The sequence below is a fragment of the Loxodonta africana genome, chromosome 18 (genome assembly GCF_030014295.1).
Source record: "Loxodonta africana isolate mLoxAfr1 chromosome 18, mLoxAfr1.hap2, whole genome shotgun sequence".
NCBI classification, from domain to species: Eukaryota; Metazoa; Chordata; class Mammalia; order Proboscidea; family Elephantidae; genus Loxodonta; species Loxodonta africana.
Window position 1 is genome coordinate 19,539,268 of NC_087359.1, and position 23,903 is coordinate 19,563,170.

General features: G+C 46.4%; 1 protein-coding gene across 2 annotated transcripts in view; it reads left to right on the forward strand.

Annotated features, from left to right (window-relative positions):
• Positions 1–23,903, forward strand: part of SDK2 (sidekick cell adhesion molecule 2) — a 309,774-nt gene that overhangs the window by 221,234 nt on the left and 64,637 nt on the right. For both annotated transcript variants that reach the window (XM_064270812.1, XM_064270813.1), the window contains exons 13-18: positions 9,144–9,320; positions 9,651–9,787; positions 10,431–10,578; positions 13,008–13,148; positions 14,729–14,910; positions 16,039–16,154. In XM_064270812.1, coding sequence (XP_064126882.1) covers positions 9,144–9,320; positions 9,651–9,787; positions 10,431–10,578; positions 13,008–13,148; positions 14,729–14,910; positions 16,039–16,154 — 901 coding nt within the window. The remainder of the gene's footprint in view (positions 1–9,143; positions 9,321–9,650; positions 9,788–10,430; positions 10,579–13,007; positions 13,149–14,728; positions 14,911–16,038; positions 16,155–23,903) is intronic.

The window sequence follows — 23,903 nt, forward strand, 5'->3', positions numbered from 1 at the left end:
CACCTAATCCTTCCTTATATGTTCTCAGGTTACCGCTGGGGTCCAGGGGTGAAGATCTGGACAAAGGCTGGTTCCTAGCATAATAAGCCTCCAAAATAATTTTTAAACAAAGCTCTGCTATTTGGTACCCAAGCCCAGATCAACAAAACCTGAACTGTTAGTCATCATTAATGTTTATAAATATTTGCCTTGCTTTTTTTTTTTTTAATACAACTTGTTGCTGTTGTTGGTTTTGCTAGGTGCCGTCAAGTCAATTCCGACTCATAGTGACTGCACGTGTCACAGAGTAGAACTGCCTCATAGGGTTTTCTAGGCTGTATGTAATCTTTACAAGAGCAGATAGCCAGGCCTCTCTCCCGAGGAGCCACTGCGTGGGTTCGAACTGCCAACCTTTCGGTTAGCACCTGAACGCTTAACCTTTGTACCCCTAGGGCTTCGTAACCCAGTCCTTAGATACTTGTTTATGGAGCTTCAATTCCAGGCCAGTGAACCTCATGACAGCCACCACAAGTCTGTCAGTGGAGGCTTGTGCGTTTCTATCATGTTGAGCAGCTTTCAGCAAGCTTCCAGACTAGAACAAACTGGGAAGGAAAGGCTTTGTGATCTACTTTGGAAAACCAGAGAATGAAACCCTATGGATCACAAAGGTCCAATCCACAACCCAGGATGGGATGGCCCAGGACTGGGCATCGTTTTGTTCCCTTGTGCTTGGAGTATCCATGAGTCAAGGCCAATGGCAGCTAACAACAATCGGTATCGGTTTGGGGTGAAAACAAAATACAGAAGAATAAGCAGAGAAAGAAGGAGAAGAAAAGTGGAATTATCTGTGGTTTCCCCAATTAGAGATAATCAGTAATAATATTTGGGTGCCATTTGACAAACCTAGGGACCCACTGTTTCTTAATCTGTTTTTTTCCTTAAGAATCTATTGTGAGCTTCTTCCTACGTCAGTAAACATTTTTGTATAAACTCAATTACTCCGTGGCCCATTGTAAGAATGGATAATAATTTATGTTGTCGGTTCCTTGTTGCTAGGTATTTGGATAGTTTCTAAATTTTTGCTAATCTGAAGAAATGCTGTCATGAATGTCCTTGTAACTAAATATTTTTGTACATCCTTGATTTCCTGAGGACTATCTGATAGGATTTAGAGCTGAGAGGACCCCTGAGAAGCACTCATCAAAATTGTATAATAGCCAGATAGATAATTGCAGATTATTTGGGAAAATTTCTACCCTATCTGGGTTGAATGGACTCGTGGGTTGTTTCTTCTCTTTCTTTCTTTAACTTCTTATTATGGAAATTTTCAAGCAAAGACAAAAGTAAAGAGAATTGTATCATTAACTCTCATGTACCTATCACTCAACTGCGGCAATTATCAACACGCGCCTATTTCGTCTATTCCCTCCACTTTTTTTTGTTTCTTTGTTTGCTGAATGTTTTAAAAATGAATCCCAGACATGTAATTTCACCTCAAGTATGTCTGTGTACATTTCTTACTGAAAAGGACTTTTTTTTTTTAAACATAACAACCATGACACTGTCACAGTTAACACAGAGAACACCAGTTCCTTCATTTCCCCTGATGCAAACCCACATTTCAGTCTCCAAAGTGTCTTTTGAGAGTTGTTTTGTTTAATTCAGGATCAAATAAGGTCCACACATTGCATTTGGTCAGTGTATCTCTTTTATTCTATAACAGTTCCCCTCTTTTTTTTTTTTAATTTTTGTTTTTGTTTTATTTTCACGTAGTTCATTTGTCGGAGAAACCAGATTTTACAGGACAGAGGTCAGCGAACTTTTTACATAAAGGGCCAGACAGTAAATATTTTAGACATTGGCAGCCACATGCTCTTTGTCACAACTGGCTGTGTTCCAATAAAACTTTATTTATACAAACAGGCAGAGTGCCACAGTTTGTCAACCCCCTGCTGTGGAACATCCCACATTCCAGATTTGGCTGGCCACTTTCTCATGGTGTAGTTAACTTGTTCTTCTGTCCCCTGTATTTCTAATTAGATTCAATTAACTGCTAATTAGACTCAACTTCAATTGGCTTGGCACAAATACTGCACAGGTGGTGCTGTGTACGTCCTAAAGTGCCATATCCTGAGGCAAATATTGTCTGCCTGTCATAAATTGTTTCTGAAGCAACTAGATTTGTTTTTAGATAAAAGTCTGCCCACCACGCCAACACCAGGAAGGATGATTCTTTTCTGGATGAAAAGATCAATTGAAGGTGATTACTTCTGGCAATTTGGAAGTATGTACCAAAAGCCTTAAAAACTAACGCAGCAGTTTCACGTCTGAGAATTTATCCTTGAGGAAAAGATTTAGAGTATCTGTAAGTATTTTGCTATTAGGATGTAGCATTGACCATAACACCAGAAAACAAGGCACTAAGCTGAACGTCCAGCATTACGAGATCAGTTAAATTATACAGCAATCTTACTGAAACACCATGCAGCCCATAAAAATCATGGTGTGGAAAGGTCACATTAAGAAGAGTTTATGATATTTTGTTGCATGGGAAAAGCAGCTGGAAAAAAAACAGGTTGGATAGAGAGCTAAGTAGATAGCATTTTTGTAAATATACCGTATACCCAAAAAACCAGCCAAACCCATTGCCATCAATTCCGATTCATAGTGATACTGTGTAAGTAAAAAGATGTAATAATGGCTAACTTTTATCAACCACTTACCATGTTTCGGACACTGTGTTTTGTATTAGTTCACCTAGTTCTCACAAAAACCAGTGAGGTTGGTGGTATTATTTTCCTCAAGTTACAGATGAGGAAAATGAGGTGCAGAGAGGCTAAGTGAACTTAGCCAAGACCACACAGCTGCTAAGTGGCAGAGGCAACATTTAACTAGGAAGTCTGACCCCAGACCTCACCCACCGTGTAGCACAGCACATACTACCTGTCGGGGGACCGGGAGAGTCTGGAAGGTGTACCCTCAAATGTTAATAATGGTTAACCAAGCTCATTGCCATCGAGTCAATTCCAACTCATAAGCAACTCTATAGGACGGAGTAGAACTGCCCTATGAGGTTTCCCTAGGAGCAGCTGGTGGATTCAAACTGCCAACCTTTTGGTTCGTAGATGAGCTCTTAACCACTGCACCACCCAGGCTCCTAATAATGTTTGTTGTTGTTAGGTGCTGTCAAGTCAGTTCCAACTCATAGAACCATATACACAACAGAACAAAACGCTGCCTGGTCCTGAACCATCTTCACAATTGTTCATATGCTTGAGCCCATTGTTGTAGCCACTGTGTCAGTCTATCTCGTTGAAGGTCTTCCTCTTTATCGCTGACCCTCTATTTTACCAAGCATGATGTCCTTCTCCAGGGCCTGATCCCTCCTGATAATACGTCCAAAGTATGTGAGATGTAGTCTCACCATCCTTGCTTCTAAGGAGCATTCTGGCAGCACTTCTTCCAAGACAGATTTGTTTGTTCTTTTGGCAGTCCATGGTATATTCTGTATTCTTCGCCAACACCGCAATTCGAAGGCAGCAGTTTTTCTTCAGTCTTCCTTATTCATTGTCCAGCTTTCACATGCATATGTTGCGATCAAAAATACCATGACTTGGGATGGGCGCACCTTAGTCTTCAAGGTGACACCTTTGCTTTTCAACACTTTAAAGAGGTCCTTTGCAGCAGATTTGCCCAATGCAATGCATCTTTTGATTTCTTGACTGCTGCTTCCATGGGTGTTGATTGTGGATCCAGGTAAAATGAAATCCTCGACAACTTCAATCTTTTCTCCATTTATCATGATGTTGCTTATTGGTCCAGTTGTGAGAATTTTTGTTTTCTTTATGTTGAGGTGTAATCCATATGGAAAGCTGTGGTCTTCGATCTTCATCAATAAGTGCTTCAAGTCCTCTTCACTTTCAGCAAGCAAGATTGTGCCATCTGAATAACACAGGTTGTTAATGAGTCTTCCTCCAGTCCTGATGCCCCACTCTTCATATAGTCCAGCCTCTCGGATTATTTCCTCAGCATACAGATTGAATAAGTATGGTGAAAGGATACAACCCTGATGCACACGTCCCCTGACTTTAAATCACACAGTATCCCCTTGCTCTGTCCCAACAACTGCCTCTTGATCTATGTACAGGTTCCTCATGAGCACAATTAAGTGTTCTGGAATTCCCATTCTTCGCAATGTTATCCGTAATTTGTTATGATCCACACAATCAAATGCTTTTGCATAGTCAATAAAACACAGGTAAACACTTTCCTGGTATTCTCTGCTTTCAGTGAGGATCCATCTGACATCAGCAATCATATCCCTGGTTCCACGTCCTCTTCTGAAGCCAGCCTGAATTTCTGGCAGTTCCCTGTCGATATACTGCTGCAGCCACTTTTGAATGATCTTCAGTAAAATTTTACTTGCATGTGATATTAATGATATTGTTCAATAATTTCACATTTGGTTGGGTCACCTTTCTTGAGAATAGGCATAAATGTGGGCCTCTTCCAGTCAGTGGGCCAGGTAGCTGTCTTCCAAATTTCTTGGCATAGACAAGTGGGCACTTCTAGCTCTGCATCCATTTGTTGAAACATCTCGATATTCTGTCAGTTCCTGGAGCCTTGTTTTTTGCCAATGCCTTTTTTCAGAGCAGCTTGGACTTCTTCCTTCAGGACCATCGGTTCCTGATCATATGCCACCTCCTGAAATGGTTGAACGCCGACCAGTTCTTTTTGGTATAAGGACTCTGTGTGTTCCTTCCATCTTCTTTTGATGCTTCCTGCATCGTTTAATATTTTCCCCATAGAATCCTTTACTATTGCAACTCGAGCCTTGTATTTTTTCTTCAGTTCTTTCAGCTTGAAAAATGCTGAGTGTGTTCTTCCCCTTTGGTATTCAATCTTCAGGTCTCTGCACATGTCATTATAATACTTTGTCTCCTCGAGCCACCCTTTGAAATCTTCTCTTCAGTTCTTTTACTTTTTCATTTCTTCCTTTTGCTTTAGCTACTCGACGTTCAAGAGCAAGTTTCAGAGTCTCTTCTGACATCCGTTTTGGTCTTTTCTTTCCTTCCTGTCTTTTTAATGACCTCTTGTTTTCTTCATGTATGACATCCTTGATGTCAGTCCACAACTCATCCAGTCTTCAGTCATTAGTGTTCAACACGTCAAATCTATTCTTGAGATGGTCTCTAAATTCAAGTGGGATATAATCAAGTCATACTCATTGAACTTGCATATGAGCAATTGATGGTCTGTTCCACAGTCGGCCCCTGGCCTTGTTCTGACTGTTGATATTGAGCCTTTCTATCGTCTCTTTCCACAGATGTAGTCAATTCGATTCCTGTGTATTCCGTCTGGTGAGATCCATATGTATAGCTGCTAACGTTGGTGAATAGAGGTATTTGCAATGAAGAAGTCGTTGGTCTTTCAAAATTCTATCATACGATCCCTGGCATCATTTCTATCACCAAGGCCATATTTTCCAACTACCAATCCTTCTTTGTTTCCAACTTTCACGTTCCAATCATCAGTAATTATCAATGTATTCTGATTGCCTGTTCGATCAATTTCAGAATGCAGAAGCTGGTAAAAATCTTCAACGTCTTCATCTTTGGCCTTAGTGGTTGGTGCGTAAATTTGAATAATAGTCATATTAACTGGTCTTCCTTGTAGGCATATGGATGTTATCCTATCACTGACAGCATTGTACTTCAGGATAGATCTTGAAATGTTCTTTTTGATGATGAATGCAACACCATTCCTCTTGAAGTTGTCATTCCTGACATAGTAGGCCGTATGATTGTCCAATGCAAAATGGCCAATACCAGTCCATTTCAGCTCACTAATGCCTAGGATATCAATGTTTATGTGTTCCATTTCATTTTTGACGATTTCCAGTTTCCTAGATTCATACTTCATACATTCCATGTTCTGGTTGTTAATGAATGTTTACAGCTCTTTCTTCTCATTTTGAGTCATGCCACATCAGCAAATGAAAGTCCCGAAAACTTGACTCCATTCACGTCCTTAAGGTCGACTCTACTTTGAGGAAGCAGCTCTTCCCCAGTCGTCTTTTGAGTGCCTTCCAACCTGGGGGGCTCATCTTCCAGCGCTATATCAGACAGTGTTCCGCTGCTATTCGTAAGGTTTTCACTGGCTAATGCTTTTCAGAAGTAGACTGCCTGGTCCTTCTTCCTAGTCTGTCTTAGTCTGGAAGCTCAGCTGAAGCCTGTCCTCCATGAGTGACCCTGCTGGTATCTGAATACCGGTGGCATAGCTTCCACATCACAGCAACACGCAAATCCCCACAGTACGACAAACTGACAGACATGTGGGGGACAGATTGAATAGGTATGGTTAGAGGATGCAACCCTAAGACACACCTTTCCTGACTTTAAACCATGTGGTACCCCCTTGTTCTGTTCAAACAACTGCCTCTTGATCCCTATACAGATTCCTCATGAGCACAATTAAGTGTTCCAGAATTCCCATTCTCTGCAATGTTATCCATAATTTTATGATCCACACAGTCGAATGGCTTAACATAGTCAATAAAACACAGGTAAACATCTTTCTGGTATTCTCTGCCTTCAGCCATGATGGTTACCCAGGAGTAATGGATAACTTTCAATTTTTCTTTTGCTCTTTCATTTCTTTTTTTTTTTTTTTAATCTGTGCTTTCTCCTTTTCTGTTTTTGCTTTTTTTTTTTTTTTTTTTTTAGCTTAGGTCAAAAAATTACAAACTCACCCTCTCTGGCATTCCTTGTTGTTAGCTGCCACTGAGTCAGCACCTGACTCCTGGGAGCCCCTGGTACAATGGAAGGAAGCACTGCCTGGTCCTGCACCATTCCTGTGATCAGCTGTGGACTGGACCATTGTGATCCATGGGGTTTTCATTGGCTGATTCTCAGAAATAGATTGGCAGGCCTTTCGTCCTGGTCTGTCTTAGTCTGGAAGCTCCACCGAAACCTGTTCAGCATCCTAGCAACACGTGAGTCTCCATGGACAGGTGGGTAGTGGCTGCGCGTGAGGTGCGTTGGCCAGGAATTGAACCCAGCCTCCCACATGGAAGGTGAGAAGTCTACCGCTAAACCACCACGTCCCCTTCTAGCAAGCCTACCTTTAAACCCACATCGTTCTATGACCCTGTGACTCGGGCCCATAGCCCACCCCCAGCCCAGTGAGTAAGTGAGTTAGTTGTTCAGGTTATTCCCGAGGCCAGCAAAGCTTAGTCGCCACACACGCCCTGCCCGTGTGCTGAGAACCACGGCCGACCTCCCTGGGGTGACGGCATGGTATCCTGCCCAGAGCTGGCATTCCGCATGCATTGACGACAATGATAATGGTTGTATTTCTTCCGGAACAATTCTAGAAAAGATATTTCTTATTGTCAGGCGCAGGCATGTATGTAATTTCTCAAGCCCCCTTTGTACTGACTGAAAAGTGATTTTTTTTGTTGGACATTGGAGTCAATTTGTCACAGTAATGCATCGATTTAATGATTCCCTTCATAAAACTAATTCCGAAGTGTAGTCTATGCGGAAACTTTAATTCTGTTCCCAGCTGTAATCTTTTAACCTCTCCTGAAGAATATTTTTGGCCAGCTCTTTTGCACTGGCTGTTTTGCTATGGTCTCTGGCCAAAAGCAACAAAGCTTTGACCTAGACCTGAACCGAAGGTGTAAACGACTGATAATGACTTCATGTGTTAACCCTCCTGGACAAAGCACCCTTCCCTACAGGGAGGGAGCAGCGTGCAAGCTACCCGTGCGGTGGTGCAAACGGTTAGTGCTCTCGGCTGCTAACTAAAAGGTTGGAGCTTTGAGTCCACCCAGAGGTACCTTGGAAAAAAGGTCTGGCAATCTACTTCTGAAAAATCAGCCATTGAAATTCCTGTTGAGCACAGCTCTACTCTGACACAACATGGGCAGCCGTGAGTCAAAATCGACTCCACGGCAACTGGTTGGTTGTAAGCTGCTCAGGCTTCCACGATGCTCTTCCCCAATCCCAATTCCCTGGCCAAGCCAAGACCACTCCAGAGGAACTGCTGTAGCCTGGAAGGCTGGAAGCTTCCCTGTGACTGAGCACCTGGAGCTCGCCTCCCCCTTCCCACTTTTGGAAGGAGCCCCGGTGACACAGTGGTTAAGCACTCAGCTGCTAACCAAAAGCTTGGCAGTTTGAACCCCCTAGCTGCTCTGTAGGAGAAAGATGAGGCAGTCTGCTTCCATAAAGATTACAGCCTTGGAAACCCTAAGTGGCCATTCTACTCTGTCCTATAGGGTTGGTATGAGTCAGAATAAACTCAACAGCAATGGGAATTGACTCGACGGCAACAAGTTTACCCACTTTTAGAGGGAGCAGAGGTGGTTCGGTGGTAGAATTCTTGCCTTCCATACTGGAGACCCAGGTTCAATTCCTGGCCAGTACACCTCATGCATAACCCCCACCCGTCTGTCAGTGGAGGCCTGCGTGTTGCTATGGTGCTGGCCATGGTGCTGAACAGGTCTCAGTGGAGCTTCCAGACTAAGATGGACTAGGAAGAAAGGCCTGTGATCAGCTTAGAAAATCAACCAATGAAAACCCTATATGGACAGGGGCGGATTATCCAATAGGCCAGGGGCGGATTATCCAATAGTGCTTCCTGCTTACCAAATCATCTGTGGTGAGCAATTTCCCATTTTTTCACCACATCAAATATTCTGCCTCTAGGTATGACTGGCATCTGTCTCTCTCCCAACCCCACAGCACATTCCTACAGAATCAAAGCCTCTTTTCACATTTACAGTCCCTGACAGGGGTGGATGACCCAGTGAGCAAGGTAAGCACCACATCAAAGATGTGGTGAAACCCAGATGAAATTGTTCACTACAGATTAGGAAATAAGCACAAGTAAGCCCGTGCTTTCCTTGCTTACTGCGTAATCTGCCCCTTGCTATGGATCACAGTGCCTTGATTCGCAGTCCATCATGAAGATGGTGTAGGACAAGGCAGCGTTTCGTTCCAGCGTGCGTGGAGTCTACATGAGTTGGGACCGACCCGACGACAACAAAAACAAAAGAACAACCCACTCACAGCTCTCTGCTCAGGACAAGCTTTGTGCTAAGCCCTTCCCTCCAGGGACCCTCTCTACTTCTCCTTACGTATTGGTGCTTCTCTCCTTAGGTACGTCTGGGAGAAGGATGGGGCCACCTTGGCCATGGAGAGCAATCCCCGCATCCGCCTGGACAAGAACGGCTCCCTGCATATCTCACAGACATGGTCAGGGGACATCGGCACGTATACCTGCCGAGTGCTCTCTGCCGGAGGCAATGACTCACGCAGTGCCCACCTGCGTGTCAGGTGAGGGCACGTCCAAGTCCACTGGAAGGGGGCACAGGCAGCAGCGGGAAGGCTCAGAGTAAACCAGTCCCCATTTGGCAGTCCACCAGGCCTGGTGTGACCTGGGCCTGTCTACCTACTCTCGGAACACGCCCCAAGCATCCTTTCAAGCCTCTCCCCCAGCTCACTTAGGGGAGCCTGGGTGTGGTTCTGAATAGGTGGGCCCCAATGCCAAAGAAGAATCTCCAAGTAGAGGGCTCAAAGGCACGAGGTACCAGGGAAGCTCAGGGCCCACGCACCACCTGACTCCAGACCTCACGGGCAACCCTGCCGCACCTTTCTCTCTTCCAGGCAACTGCCCCATGCCCCCGAGCACCCGGTGGCCATTCTCAGCACCATGGAGAAGCGGGCCATCAACCTGACGTGGGCCAAGCCCTTCGATGGCAACAGCCCTCTGATTCGCTATGTCCTGGAGATGTCGGAGAACAGTAAGGCTACCCTGACCCCATCCTCCCGTCCCTGACCGCAGCCAGGGCTAGGGGAGTATAGGCTGAAAGCAAGGTCTTTGGAAGACCTAGAACTGGACTTCCTAGTTCTGTGCCTCTTGAAGCCTGGACCCACAGCGTCCACCTCCTCAAGCCATTGTGAAACTCGAGTAGGATAACACATGTGAGGTGCTTCACACAGGACCTGACCCATGGAGGCCTCAAAGACAGTGGTTACTATTTTTATGTTCATTCTCCAAGTCCCCAAGCTGTGAATTCCAGAATTAGCAAGCTTGTCTATTCTGTAACACATGGGGTTGCCATGAGTCAGAATCAACTTGACGGCAACAGGTTTGGTTGTTTTGGTATTTTGAATGGTGTTTTAAATATGGTTTACCTTGGAGCTCATTGATTTAAGAAGAAAAAAAGGCAAATGTATCTCAGCTCCCATGAGCCCTTGCTTCTCCCCCGGCACCCTCTGACCTCCGGTCACATGGGCTAAGGTAACAGAGAAAAAAGACATGATTGACATCCACTTTACCAAACAGGAACAGGAACCGCCTGCTAGCCCAGTGTGGCTGGACCCCTGCTGGGAACAGGGGTAAGATGGGTACCCCCACAGATGCCCACCCTTCTGTCCCTGCAGACGCCCCCTGGACCGTGCTCCTGGCCAGCGTGGACCCCGAGGCAACCTCAGTGATGGTCAAGGGCTTGGTTCCCGCGAGGTCCTACCAGTTCCGACTCTGTGCCGTCAATGATGTAGGGAAAGGCCAGTTCAGCAAGGACACAGAGAGGTGAGGAGACCAGCCCTCTTCCACAGCAGGTCTCAGTGGCTGCAGCTGAAGGAGGGGCTGAGCCGGGCTGGCTACATCCAAACCAGTGTGGCAGAGTGGGGCTGGGCTGCCAGGTGCACTCCACTCGGCTTTTCTCTGGCCCCTCCAAGGCCTAGCCTCCACATCTGTAAAATGGGGGTAAAAATACCTCATAGACATATCGTGAGATAGATAATACAGGTAAGGCACTGGGAGCGGTGCCTACCACATGATTAAAAAAACACATGATAAGCACTAAGTAAATCTAGCTGTCCCTGGGTGGTGCACACAGCTTATGCACTTGCCTGCTAACCAAAAGGTTGGTGGCTCGAGTCCACCCAGAGGCTCCTTGGAAGAAAGGCCTGGCTATCTCCTTCCAAAAAATCAGCCTCTGAAAGCCCTGTGGAGCACAAATCTGCTGGGACACACGCAGCGTCACCATGAGTCAGAATCGACTCCAAGACAACTGGTTTATAGCTGTAGCTATGCAAGTTCAGAAACTTATCTCATTCGGCTCTGTATCCCCCATGGGCCACCATTATTGTTTGTTAAATGGGCGTGAAGTCCCAGAGGGGTACAGGATCTTCACAGGGCTCTATATCCAGTGTCGTGCGTGATGCCGGGCACTACTCAACAAAACTTTTTTTTTTAATGGTGGAAACTGAATAAAAGCAGACAAATGGTTTTAAAAGGTCACATCATAAAACCCTCACTTACGTGGTTGGCAAGTTCCAGCCACCTCAGCCCCTTAGAACAAGCAGGCCCCTCCATTGAGAATGAAGCTGCCCCATGGTTGAAATCGTTGCAGCGAAAAGTGTATGCACCAAACTCCTGCTTTTCCCTTTAAAAGACGCCCCCGGGGCTCTTCTGCGGAGACCCCTGGCCTAAGTCAATCATTCTTGGGTTTGCTGAAATTCCCATAAACTTGAGTCTCTCTGCTTTGGCAAGGGGGAGCTGCCGGTGCCATGACACTCTTAAGGGACAGGAGAAGGGGCAGGTGACAGCCTCACATTGAGGGTGATTACAGAGAATGCATTTGTTTTGCTGTTTATTGAGCACCTACTATGTGCCAGGCCTTGTGGGACCACTGGAGAGGGGACAGGGAACAAAACAGATGGGACCCCAGGCTTTCTGCAGCTACAGAATCACGGTGGAGAGGCCTGGTGCTGTAGGGTAGAAGACACTTCGCGCTTCACCATGCAACGCTGAGCCCTCCTCCCAGCACCTCTTCATGCCGATGGCTCTGAGCCACCAAGCAGGAGGTTAAATTACCCCTACTCTAGGCTTTAGAATGACAGGGCTGTGTGCAGTACGTTTTGGAACGCTATCCATCAGAAAGCAGAAACATAAAAATAAACAAAAAGGGAAAGACATCCATCAAAAATAATTAACTTTTGTTTTTAATGGATACATGTCAGCTGTGTGAAAAATACACTTAGGTGGAGCACTGTGTCCCTGGCGACACCGGAGAAATACAATGCTGTAGCTCTTGGATTCGGAAGGCGGGGTGCCTCGCGCCCTCACACATACCCGGCGCCTGCCCCAGCCCCCTACCCCTGGCCTACCCTGGGGCTCTGTCCCTCCGGTAGGTAAGGGGGCCGAGTTAAGGTAAGCTACCAGCTGGTAACTGGGAATTCAGCACCTGTTTGACATCCTGCTTCTAAAACACGTGAACACTCGAAGCATCATCAGTCTTAACAGCAACTTCTTTGACAAATGAGAAGCCGAGACCCATGTCTCTCAACTACAAAAAATAGACACGATCGTTTGGTTCTTTACAGTCTAAAATAAAAACAACCAGTATACATGAATCCTTCAGTTTTGGAAGAAGTTATTGTTGGTTTGAAGGAGCCCTGGTGGTGCAACGGTTAAGTGCTCAGTTGCTAATTGAAAGGTCAGCAGTTCAAACCCACCCAGGGGCTCTGAGGGAGAAAGACCTGGCAATCTGCTCCCATAAAGATCACAGCCTAGAAAACCCTGTGGGGCAGCTCTGTTCTGTCTATGGGGTCCCTGTGAGTCAGAATCGACTCAACAGCACTTACCAACAACATTTGTTCTATTACCACTTAATTTTATGGAGGGTTTTTGGTTAAGCTTAAAGAGCAACGGTCTCGTATGAGCCTCAACCAGTCTTGTAAGACAGGCAAGTGGAGCTTTATTTTAATATTAAGAAACAAGCTCAGAGAGGTTAAGTGGCTTATCTAAAAGCACACAACAATTAAGTGTTGGGTCTGGGGCTCAAACCAAGGTGCTCTGGATCCCAAACCTCCTGACCCCACCTGCCAAATTTGCGGAGTCATCCAGGAGCAAACCTGGCAGGGGTCAGGTTCCTCAGATCCTGTTCAGCTCCTGTATTTGACCAGAGCCTAAGAGCAGAAAGGTCCACCCACTTTTGGTGTCTTCCCATCCAGGGTGTCCCTCCCCGAGGAGCCCCCCACGGCCCCCCCACAGAACGTCATTGCCAGCGGCCGGACCAACCAGTCCATCATGATCCAGTGGCAACCACCTCCTGAGAGCCACCAGAATGGCCTCCTCAAGGGCTACATCATCAGGTAGGCATTATCCCCCTGGGACAGGAGGAACACCCCAAACCCGAGGGGAAAGGCTGGGGAGGGTCAGGAGTGGATTAGAAAATAGTGTAGATTCATGGCCGTCCTCCTTCATCTGACAAGCGCTGGGCAACAAGACATACCTATGTGGTGGTAGGAAGCGTTAGGTTAGACATCTAGAACTTACAGCAGCGAGAGCCTTGAACGCCAGCAGAAACGGTTGACAAAGGGGATACTGTATAATCCCCTAAAAGACTATATGGATGGGCATGTCTGCCCGATGTCAAGGCTGCCGTAGTAGACCCACAGGGAAACAGGGAAAGAAAGAAGTAAATTATTGACCAGTCCAGCAACTTGCAAAACCGAGAATATTCCATCTCAGGCCAAGAGTTCTCTCCGGATGGACCAGGAATCGACAAATTAATGGGCTAAGAACTGGTCAAAAAGTGAAAGTCCTTCCTTTGGTCCTTACTGGAAAATGAAATCCAATTATGTAGAATTTTGTTTTTACATCTGTCTGAGGGCTACTTTACTAGTGATCTAAAAGTGAGTTATCAAGGGTTACTGAAGTTTGGTATTCAAAAATTAAAATGGGGGTGTTGTTTGAAGTTAGTGAGAATTGTAATCAGTGGTCTGAATTCTGGCTGGCTGCAAAGTGCTGGGCAGCTTTGCAGGTCTCTTTCCCGTACAGGTACATCCGCAGAGCACTGGACTTCCCCAAATTTGGAGCAAGCTATTGGTGCTTGGCTGCATTATCAGTTAACTTTGTTGAGGGTTTCTGGTTAATTCTAAAGGACTCTCGTTGTCCCTGGTTAGCTGTCTCACCATGTCTCCCTCTCTCATCAACGTGAACAGTCCAGGTGCATCCCCTAGACCTGTGCTAGCCGATAAGATGGTCACTAGTCACGTATGAGGAATCCCTGGGGTCACAAACTGTGTGCCCTGGGCTGCTAACCTAAAGATTGGCAGTTTGAACCCACCCAGCAGCATAGCGGAAGAAAGACCTGGCAATCTGCTCCCATAAAGATTACAGCCAGGAAAACCCTATGGAGCACAGTTCTACTGTGTAATACACGGTGTCACCATGAGTTGGAATCAACTCAAGGACAACGAGTTTGGTTTTGGGGTGGCACAGATGGCTCAGCACTCAACTACTAACCAAAAGGTTGGCAGTCAAATCCACCCAGAGTCATGGAATAAACCTGGCAATCCGCTTCCAAAAGCTCACAGCCTTGAAAACCCTATGAAAGCACAGTTCTACCCTGTAACACATGGGGTCGCATGGGTTGAAACAGACTCTATGGCAGCTGATTTGGTTTTTGGTTTTAGTCACATATGACCATTTAAGTTAATTAACAATAAAAGTACAGATTCACTTCCACACTCACCATAGCCACACTTCAGGTGCTCAGCATCTGCATGTGCTAGTAACTACCACATTAGATAGCACAGGTACAGAGCCTCTCCATCATCACAGAAATTCTACTGGACAGCACTGCTCTAAATAACATCCCGGGCACGAGGGGAGCGAGTCCAGCTGAGCAAGCTGACTCTGAGCCCGCTGTCCACTCTTCCTCCCCCAGGTACTGCCTGGCTGGGCTGCCTGTTGGGTACCAGTTTAAGAACATCACGGATGCTGATGTCAACAACCTGCTGCTGGAGGACCTCATCATCTGGACCAACTACGAGATTGAGGTGGCCGCCTACAACAGCGCCGGGCTGGGTGTCTACAGCAGCAAAGTCACCGAGTGGACGCTGCAGGGAGGTGGGCACGCTTGTGGCCGTGGAGGAGCAGGCACTCCCCTTCCTTCCAGGTCCTGTACCTGTGGGTCCTGTACCTGTCAGATCCTGTACCTGTCGGGCCCTATACCTGTGGGTCCTGTACCTGTGAGTCCTGTACCTCTCAGACCCTGTACCTGTCGGGCCCTGTACCTGTGGGTCCTGTACCTGTAAGTCCTGAACCTCTCAGACCCTGTACCTGTCGGCCCTGTACCTGTGGGTCCTGTACCTGTCGGCTCTGTACCTGTGGGTCCTGTACCTGCGAGGCCCTGTACCTGTCCGGCCCTGTACTTGTGGGTCCTGTACCTGTGAGTCCTGTACCTGTTGGCTTCCATACTTAAGGGTCCTGTACTATCGGGTCCTGTACGTGTTGGCTCCCATACTTGTGGGTCTTGTACCTGTGGGTCCCATACCTATGAGTCCCATACCTGTCGAGTCCTGTAACCTGTGAGTCCTGTACCTGTGGATCTGGTACCTGTCAGGTCCTGTACCTGTGGGTCCCATACCTGTCAGGTCCTGTACCTGTGAGTCCCATACCTGAGTCCCATACCTGTGAGTCCCGTACCTGTCGAGTCCTGTACCTGTGTGTCACATACCTGTGAGTCCTGTACCTGTTGGATCCTGTACCTGTCAGATCCCGGAGCTTCAGCCCATGTTGTCTGTTTTCAGACCCTCACTATGGCACTCTGGGGCCAGAATCACCATCCTGTGCCCACTACCCCCTAGGGTGGGAGGAATGGGAGGAAGACAGAGGGAAAGCTGGGGTGGACATTGCAAAGGACAGAGACTTAAGAGATACAGGGGACCTTCTGGGAAGTTTCCCATTAACTGGATCATGAACCATTTAGCATTACCTAAAAACCACCCCAGAACGTGTTTGGTGCCCATCACCTTTATTTATCATTACCCTTAAGTGGGTCAGGCCAGTTTTATTAAACCCAAACTGATCCAGAGAGAGTAAGGGGGTATCTTAAGTCTGCCCAGGAGGGAGGAGAGGGGGTAGGGGAATAGGGCCCGAGGCTGCAGACACCCAGCTCTGTGCTTTCTGCACTTGACTGTGCAAAAGAGACTCATGTGGCCCTCCACCCCGCTCCATCTCTCTGATCGCCTCCAGTGCCCACGGTCCCTCCGGGCAACGTGCACGCAGAAGCCACCAATTCCACAGCCATCCGCTTCACCTGGAATGCCCCCAGCCCCCAGTTCATCAATGGCATCAACCAGGGCTACAAGGTACCAAGGCCTCTGCTTGCCCCGTGGGAAGCCTTGGGATTCTCCAAGGGAGGACTGGGGGCTGGAGAGGGTGAGAGGTAAGGGAGGGAGCAGGAGGGAGTCCTCCCTTTTGATTCTGAAGTCATTGGCTCAAGTCAAGCGGAGGACACATGATAAAGGCAGAGGGCATACGGGCACTCCAAGGCCACGCGCAAGCCAGGGCTCTGGGCACTGCCCAGTCTGCGACCAGTGCAGGGCCCATCCTCGGGGAGACTGGTTCTAAGCAAAAGCTGGGCTGTTTCGAGCTCGGGAACACCTTGGCATAGCTATGGTGGCATCAGAAAAATGAAGAAGCCTCTTCTTATCTACAAGCCGTATCTTTAACGGACATCTTGCACTGGGACGTGTCTCCTTGGGCTGTCCTGCACCCAGCAGAGTGTGTTGTAGGACTCAGGCGGACTTGGGTTGAAGTCCTGGCTCTGCCATTTGCTGACTCCCTGAACGTGTTCCTTGATCTGTCAGAGCTTCAAACATTCCGTCAGTAGTGACCGAGCACCGATGTGGTGCACTGTCCTAGCTGTCGAGAAACCAGAAACAAACTAAACACCGAAACGAAAAACTCAGTCTCCCTGTATGTGAGTGGGGTGATGATAATACCCACTCCTCAGGGCTGTCCGGGGATTAGATGCAGTCATCGTGATTTGTTCAGCACAATGACAGTCACAAGGCCTCAGACAACGATTTTAGCAGTAGTAGTAGCGATTGTTGTTGTTGGGTGCTGTCAAGTCAATTCTGACTCATCGCAACCCCATACGACAGAGTAGAACCGCCCCATAGGGTTTTCTTGGCTGTGATCTTTATGGACTTTCTCCTGAAGAGCCATTGGGTAGGTTCAAACCGCCAACCTTTCGGTTAACAGCCAAGTGCTTCATCATTGTGCTGCCAGGGCTCCTTAGCAGTAGTACCCCTTCTGGTATTAATCAGTTGCCTTTGAGCCAGTTCCAGCTCACAGTGACCCCATGTGTGTCACAGCAGAACTGTGCTCTGTAGGGTTTTCAATGCCTGATATTTTGGAAGTAGGTCACCAGGATTTTCTTCCGAGGCACCTCGGAGTGTACCCAAACTTTCAACCTTTTGGTAAGCAGTTGAGTACATTAACTGTTTGCACCACGCAAGGACTGCAGTAGTGGTGTTAAACCAAACTCGTTGCCCCTGAGTTGATTCCGACTCATAGTGACCCTGTAGGACGAAGTAGAACTGCCCCATAAGGTTTCCAAGGAGTGGCTGATGGATTCAAACTGCCGACCTTCTGGCTAGCAGCTGTCATACTTAACCACTGTACCACCAGGGCTCCAACAGTGGTATTAAAAAACCAAAACCAAACCCACTGCCGTCAAGTCAATTCCAACTCATAGCGACCTTATACAAAGGAGTAGAACAGCCCCATAGAGTTTCCAAGGAGCACCTGGAGGATTCGAACTGCTGACCTCTTGGTTAGCAGCCATAGCACTTAAGCAGGGTTTCCACAGTGGTATTAGTAATGGTAAATTTGCTATAATTGTAACTGTGCTAAAAGTGAGGACTTCTCACCCACCATCTCCTAGAACTGACGTTGGGTCCCAGACCTGGGTCTCCCAACTTATCCCATGAGGTGTATTGTGCCCATCGTCCCCTAAAAGAACTGAGCCTACATGGCCTATAGAGTGTTTTACAATTAGAGGTTCCTAAGCCAGCCCCTGGGACAGGTGGGAGAATGCCTCCTGCTCCCCCTAAATGTGGGGATGGAGGCAGAGCTTCTGAGGGGCTTGCCTGGGGAGGCCAGCTGTGTGGGAGAGAACTGCAGGCTTTGGGGCTGCTGACATTTCCAGAATGTTCCTGCACCCTCGCTGTACCACATTTCACGTGTGCCAGGATCAAGCCTCATCCTTGGACTATCCACCTCATAGCCTTATCCCTGCAGGTTGCGGGCAGCCAGGCGGGAGGGACTGAGACTAAATCACAGAGAATATTCTGCTGGTGTTGCAAGTAAACCAGGGTGGGACAGCCCAGAGCCAGATACACCTCAGGCCCAGACAGGTGGGAACCCAAGACCAAGCAGAGGGCAAGTCCTGTCTCCAGCGAGTGGGTGCTGCAGCTGAACGGCCTGCAGCTCTGGCTGGCTGGGAAAAAACCTCCTAATTGAGACTCTAGGGGAGGCCAGGAAGGAAAGGGGGAGGCCGGGGAGGGAAGAGGGAGGCCAGCATCGTGCTAAGGAGCAGAGGAGCTGAGCTGGGAACAGTTAGCTTCTTGCTGCCAATTCCAAGCATAAAACTTTTATTCCACATCTGGGATGGCTGAGCTCCAAACTTCAAAGCAAACGGCCCCCTAAGGGCCAGGAGGGCTAGCCTAATGGCTGGGACAATTAGGACAAGGGCCTGTGATGACCTAAAGCAAGAGGTGCAGAGGCATCCCTGATTCCCAGGCTAGTCGGGGCGCCGCACCCAGAAGCTGCTCAGTAATAAGGTCAGTGGAATTTCACTGCGGGTGATTTGAAGACGGGAGCTAGTGGGGCACGTTCTCTGTGCCAGAAAGGATGCTGAGGGCTCCTTTCATCTTCTTTCCCCCACACAGGCTGTTCCTTTTACAGAGAAGGATACTAAGGCACAAGAGGGAAGTAATTTGTTCAGCGTCAGACAGAGTTACTGCAAAGCTCAGATTCAAACCCCAGTCCACGCTGTCTCTTCCGTTAAAAAGAAAACGTAGTGTATGTTTTTAATTGTAAAATAGTAACTGTAACTTGTGTTCTTAAAATACAAATGGATAAAAGCCAAAAATATCTCATAATCCTGCTACCCAAAGATATCCATATTCAGATCATTTAAATGTCATCTTTTTTCTGAGGGGAGATATAGATATGTTTTATATATAATATGTACAATACAGAGCTTGATTTTATATATTATATATATTTTTTATAGCGTATATAAAACCCAGTGCCGTCAAGTCGATTCCAACTCATAGTGACCCTAAAGGGCAGGGTAGAACTGCCCTGTAGAGTTTCCAAGGAACACCTGGCGGATTCAAACTGCCGACCCTTTGGTTAGCAGCCGTAGCGCTTAACCACAATACATATAATACAGAGCTTCATTAAATATTATATAACTTATGTGTTGTTAATTGCCATTGAGTTCATTCTGGCTTATGGTGACCCCGTGTGTGCAGAGTAGAACTGCTCCATAGGGCTTTCAAGGCTGTGACCTTTTGGAAGGTAATTTCCAGGCCTGTCTTCCAAGGCGCCTCTGGGTGTGTTCAAACTGCCAACCTTTCAGCTAGTAGGCAACCAAACCCATTGCCGTCGAGTCGACTCCAACTCATAGTGACCCTGTAGGACAGAGTACAACTGCCCCATAGGGTTTCCAAGGAGGGGCTGGTGGATTCAAACGGCCAAACTTTTGGTTAGCAACAGAACTTTTAACCACTGTGCCACCAGGACTCCACGTGTGTGTGTGTCTGTGTGTGTCTGTGTGTGTATACGCACATATATGTGGAGCCCTGGTGGCACAGTGGTGTGCACACACACACATATATATGCAGCCCACACCAGCACGTGTGTGGTTGTGCACCTCCAATGAAAATGAGCTAGTCTTCTTTTTTAATTATGGAAAACCACCAACGTCTACAAAAGCTAGAGAGGGAACCGCAGTGAACACCTGTGCACTCATCCCCAGCTTCATCAAGTGCCAACTCGAGACTGAACACGTCTCATCTTTTCCCCAACCCTCTATCCCCTCGCCTGGGATATTTTGAAGCAAATCCCAGGCATTATGTCATTGCATCCATAAATGTTTCATTAGAGAAACATTGCAGATAAGGGCTATACTTAAAACACAAGCGCTACGATCACATTATCCTTTTCATGCCTAAAACTAGCAACAGTTCCTTTAATATCATCGGCTCTCCGGTCAGTGTTCCAATTTCCCTGATTGCCTCCTAGTGTCTTTTACTAGCTGGTTTGTTCGCTTCAGGATCTAAATACGGTCCCCACAATTGCAATTGGTTGGTGTTTTTTTAGGTTTTAGTTAATGTTTTGATTCTCTCTCTTTTTCTTGTAATTTATCTGGTGGAGAAACTTGATATTTGTCCCGTAGAGTTTTCCGCAGTCTGGATTTTGCTGATTGCATCCCCTTGGGGTCCTTTAGCATGTTCCTCTGAATAACGTATTTGCAGTGAATTGAAACTTAGAGATAGAGACTTGATTGGATTCAGATTTGATCTTTTTAAAAAAATGTTTTCCAAAATATTACTTCTAGATGGTAATGTGTAGGAGTCCTTGGATGGTACAAACAGTTAGCACACTCAGCTACTGACCAAAACGTTGGCAGTTTGTATTCACCCAGAGGCACCTTGGAAGAAAGGCCTGGCAATCTATTTCCAAAAGATCACAGCCATTGAAAACCTCACGGAGCACAGTTCTACTCTGACGCACTATCTGCTTCCCGTGAGTTGACATTGACTTGCCAGCAACTGGCTTGGATTTTTTTTCCAGTGGCAATGTGCGTTTCTGTTAGGATACGCAATGGCTACCTGTCTCTGTTACTGTGGTGTCGGTAGCCATTGATAATCCTTGTCTGATGTACTATTTCATCAGGGGCTGAAAAAGTGGGGAGATCAGATATTAGAATTTTTTTCATTTATTAGCTGAAATATGGTTTTCTCCTTATCAACTTTTTGGTTACCCAAAGGTAGAGTTCATCTAGAAAAAGTAGGGTAAAGTCCCTGGGTGTCGCAAGCAGTTCGCAATCAGCACGATGGCAGTTCAAAGTCACCCTGTGGAAGAAAGGCCTGGTGAACTGCCTCCATAATGATTACAGCCAGGGAAGCCCTGTGAAGCAATTCTACTCTGTAACACGTGGCGCTAACAACAAGGAATCTGATAAACACCAGAAAATGGGACAACCACCTCTGCCTAAAACCAAACCCGTTGCCGTTGAGTCGATTCTGACTCATAGCGACCCTATAGGGCGGAGTAGAACTGCCCCATAAGGCTTCCAAGGAGCGGCTGGTGGATTCAAACTGCTGACCTTCTGGTCAGCAGCCAAGCTCTTAACCACTGCACCACCAGAGCTCCTTATGTGGCCTATGGAACCTAAAATATTTACCATCTGATTGTATACAGAAAAGGTTTGTAGGCCATAAATGGATATGTCTGTCAGCCAAACGCTTAACCGTTGCGCCACCAGGGCTCCTCCTCTGCCTAAAGGAGTCAAAAAGAAAAGAAAAGCAGTATAAATACTCACTTTTTTTCCATTGCTTGTCAATTTCCAGAATAAGGAATTGGTTCCCTAGCATCTTCTCAGGCGACAGATGAATTTGGGTTTAGGAAAGGGGTTCTTTTTGGTTTGGTTTGGTTTTGGGTAGTATTCTTACATTTTTAGGAACTCAAGGATTTTTAACATGTCTGGTGTTTCACTCCACTGCCATTAGCATTCTTGCTGATGCAACATTGACCCGTTATTGGCCTCTTCAGGTCAGCTCCTGAGTCCTTTCGGCACAGCCCCAGTAGTCTTGATAGCTTCCTTGCTATCTGGAATGATAAGATGTCCTAAGCTATATTCATTACCTGCTCCTTACCTGGAATGGGCCATTTCTTCAAGGACCCTTTGTTCCTTTTAGTAAGAAATGATACCTATGGGAGACCACAGTCTGGGCCGTAGAGGTGCTCTTTGCTCCTGGCTTGGTTGTGTTTCCAGGCCTTGTTAATGGACAGCTAAACCAAACCTGTTGCTGTCAAGTCGATTCCGACTCACGGGGCCCCGTGTGTTACGGAGTAGAACTGCTCCATAGGGTTTTCTTGCCTATAATCTTTACGGAAGCAGACTGCCAGGCCTTTCTCCCACGGTGCCACTGGGTGGGTTTGAACCACCAACCTTTAGGTGAGCAACAGAGCTGATCAAAAGCCACTTGTGCCACCCAGGGACCTCAATGGACAGCTAGGAAATACTTTTCCTTTTTTTTTTTTTTAAGACAAAGCAAACACCGATCCTTCTGATTTTCACTGGGGACTACAAGCTTCGTAACAATCCCATTGATCTTTGTATCTCTTTTCTCCCATACTGAAAATCCAGTTCCTACAATGCCAACTTCATTACCTCATTTGCTTGATCCCACAACACCCATACAACAGTTTTAGAACAACAGTATCAACACTGTAACTCCTGAAAAGGATTTAAGATTAATTCAGCCCTCAGAGATATCCCAGTAGAAACATATGGTCTCGTCACCAAAACCAACCCACTGCTGTCAAGTCGATTCTAACTCAAAGTGACCCCATAGGGTTTCCAAGGCTGTAAATCTCTACAGAAGCCAACTGCCACATCTTTCCCCCACAAAACTGCTGGTGGTTTCGAACCATCGACCTTGCGGCTAGCAGTCAAATGCTTTAACCACTGTCCCACCAGGGCTTTGTATGGTCACATTACTGTGTTTTAAAGTCTTTTGAAATGATTTTTCTTTGTGTAATTATGCTGCTAATTCAATGCATTGTTAGGTTCATTTGTTTCATTTTATTTTCCATTTTTAGGGATTTTTTTTTAATTTAATTTTGTTCTGTAATCATGTAGAATATTTACATGGTTCCAAAATTAACTCTACAAAGCAAAGTAAATTCAGAGAAGATTAGTCTCACTGTCAATTCTCCTGCTGCCCCGTAGGTTTAATTTCTTTTTGTTGGTGTTGTTTGCTTTGTTTTTTCCTTCCATGTCTTTAATATAAGCAAATAATACATATACAAAAAGGTGTCTTCTTCTGTCTTGGTTATCTAGTACTGCTATAACAGAAATACCACAAGTGGATGGGTGTAACAAACAGGGATTTATTCTCTCACAGTCTAGAAGTCCAAATTCAGGGTGCCAGCTCCAGGGGAAGGCTTTCTTTCTCCTTCATCACTGGGGGAAGGTCCTTGTCATCAATTCTCACCTGGTCTAGGAGCTTCTCAGCACAGGAACCCTGAGTCCAAAGGACGCGCTGTTCTCCTGGCGCTTCTTGCTTAATGATAATGAAGTCCCTCTCCTCTTTGCTCGTTTCTCTCTTCTGTATCTCAAAAGAGATCGACTCAAGATATAGCCTAATCCTGTAGATTGTGTCCTACCTTATTAACATAACAGACAACTCACTCCCAAATAGGATCACAACCATAGGCTTAGAGGCTAGGATGTACAACACTTAGGATAATTACATCAGACCATGAAATGGAAGACAACCCACACGATACTGGGAATCATGGCCTAGCCAAGTTGACACGAATTTTAGTGGAACACAATTCAATCCACGACAGTTATATAGTGCCAGCATAATAAATGGGTGGCTTTAAGAACGGAAATTTATTTTCTCACAGTTGTAGATACTAGAAGTCAAATCAGAGTCTCTGCCATGTCAATTCCTTCTGTGGGCCTCTCTCCTAGTGTCAGGTGATTGTTGGTGATACTTGGGGTTCCTTTGCTCCTTATAAATGACACCACCTCCATCTCCACATGGCGTCTGTGTTCATTCTGCTCTTTTTATAAGACACCACTCAGAAGGGATTAGGTTCAGGACCCACCCTATTCTGGTATGACCTCATTAACATAACAAAAGAAAACTATTTCCAAACAGGGTCCTATTTACAGGTAAGGGAGCTAGAACTTCAATGTATCTTTCTGAGGGACCTAATCAATCCATGACACCTTCTTAAATCTCATTTCTCCGTCTTGTTTTTTTTTTTTTTAATTTGCGATATCTAACTTTAAGATCATT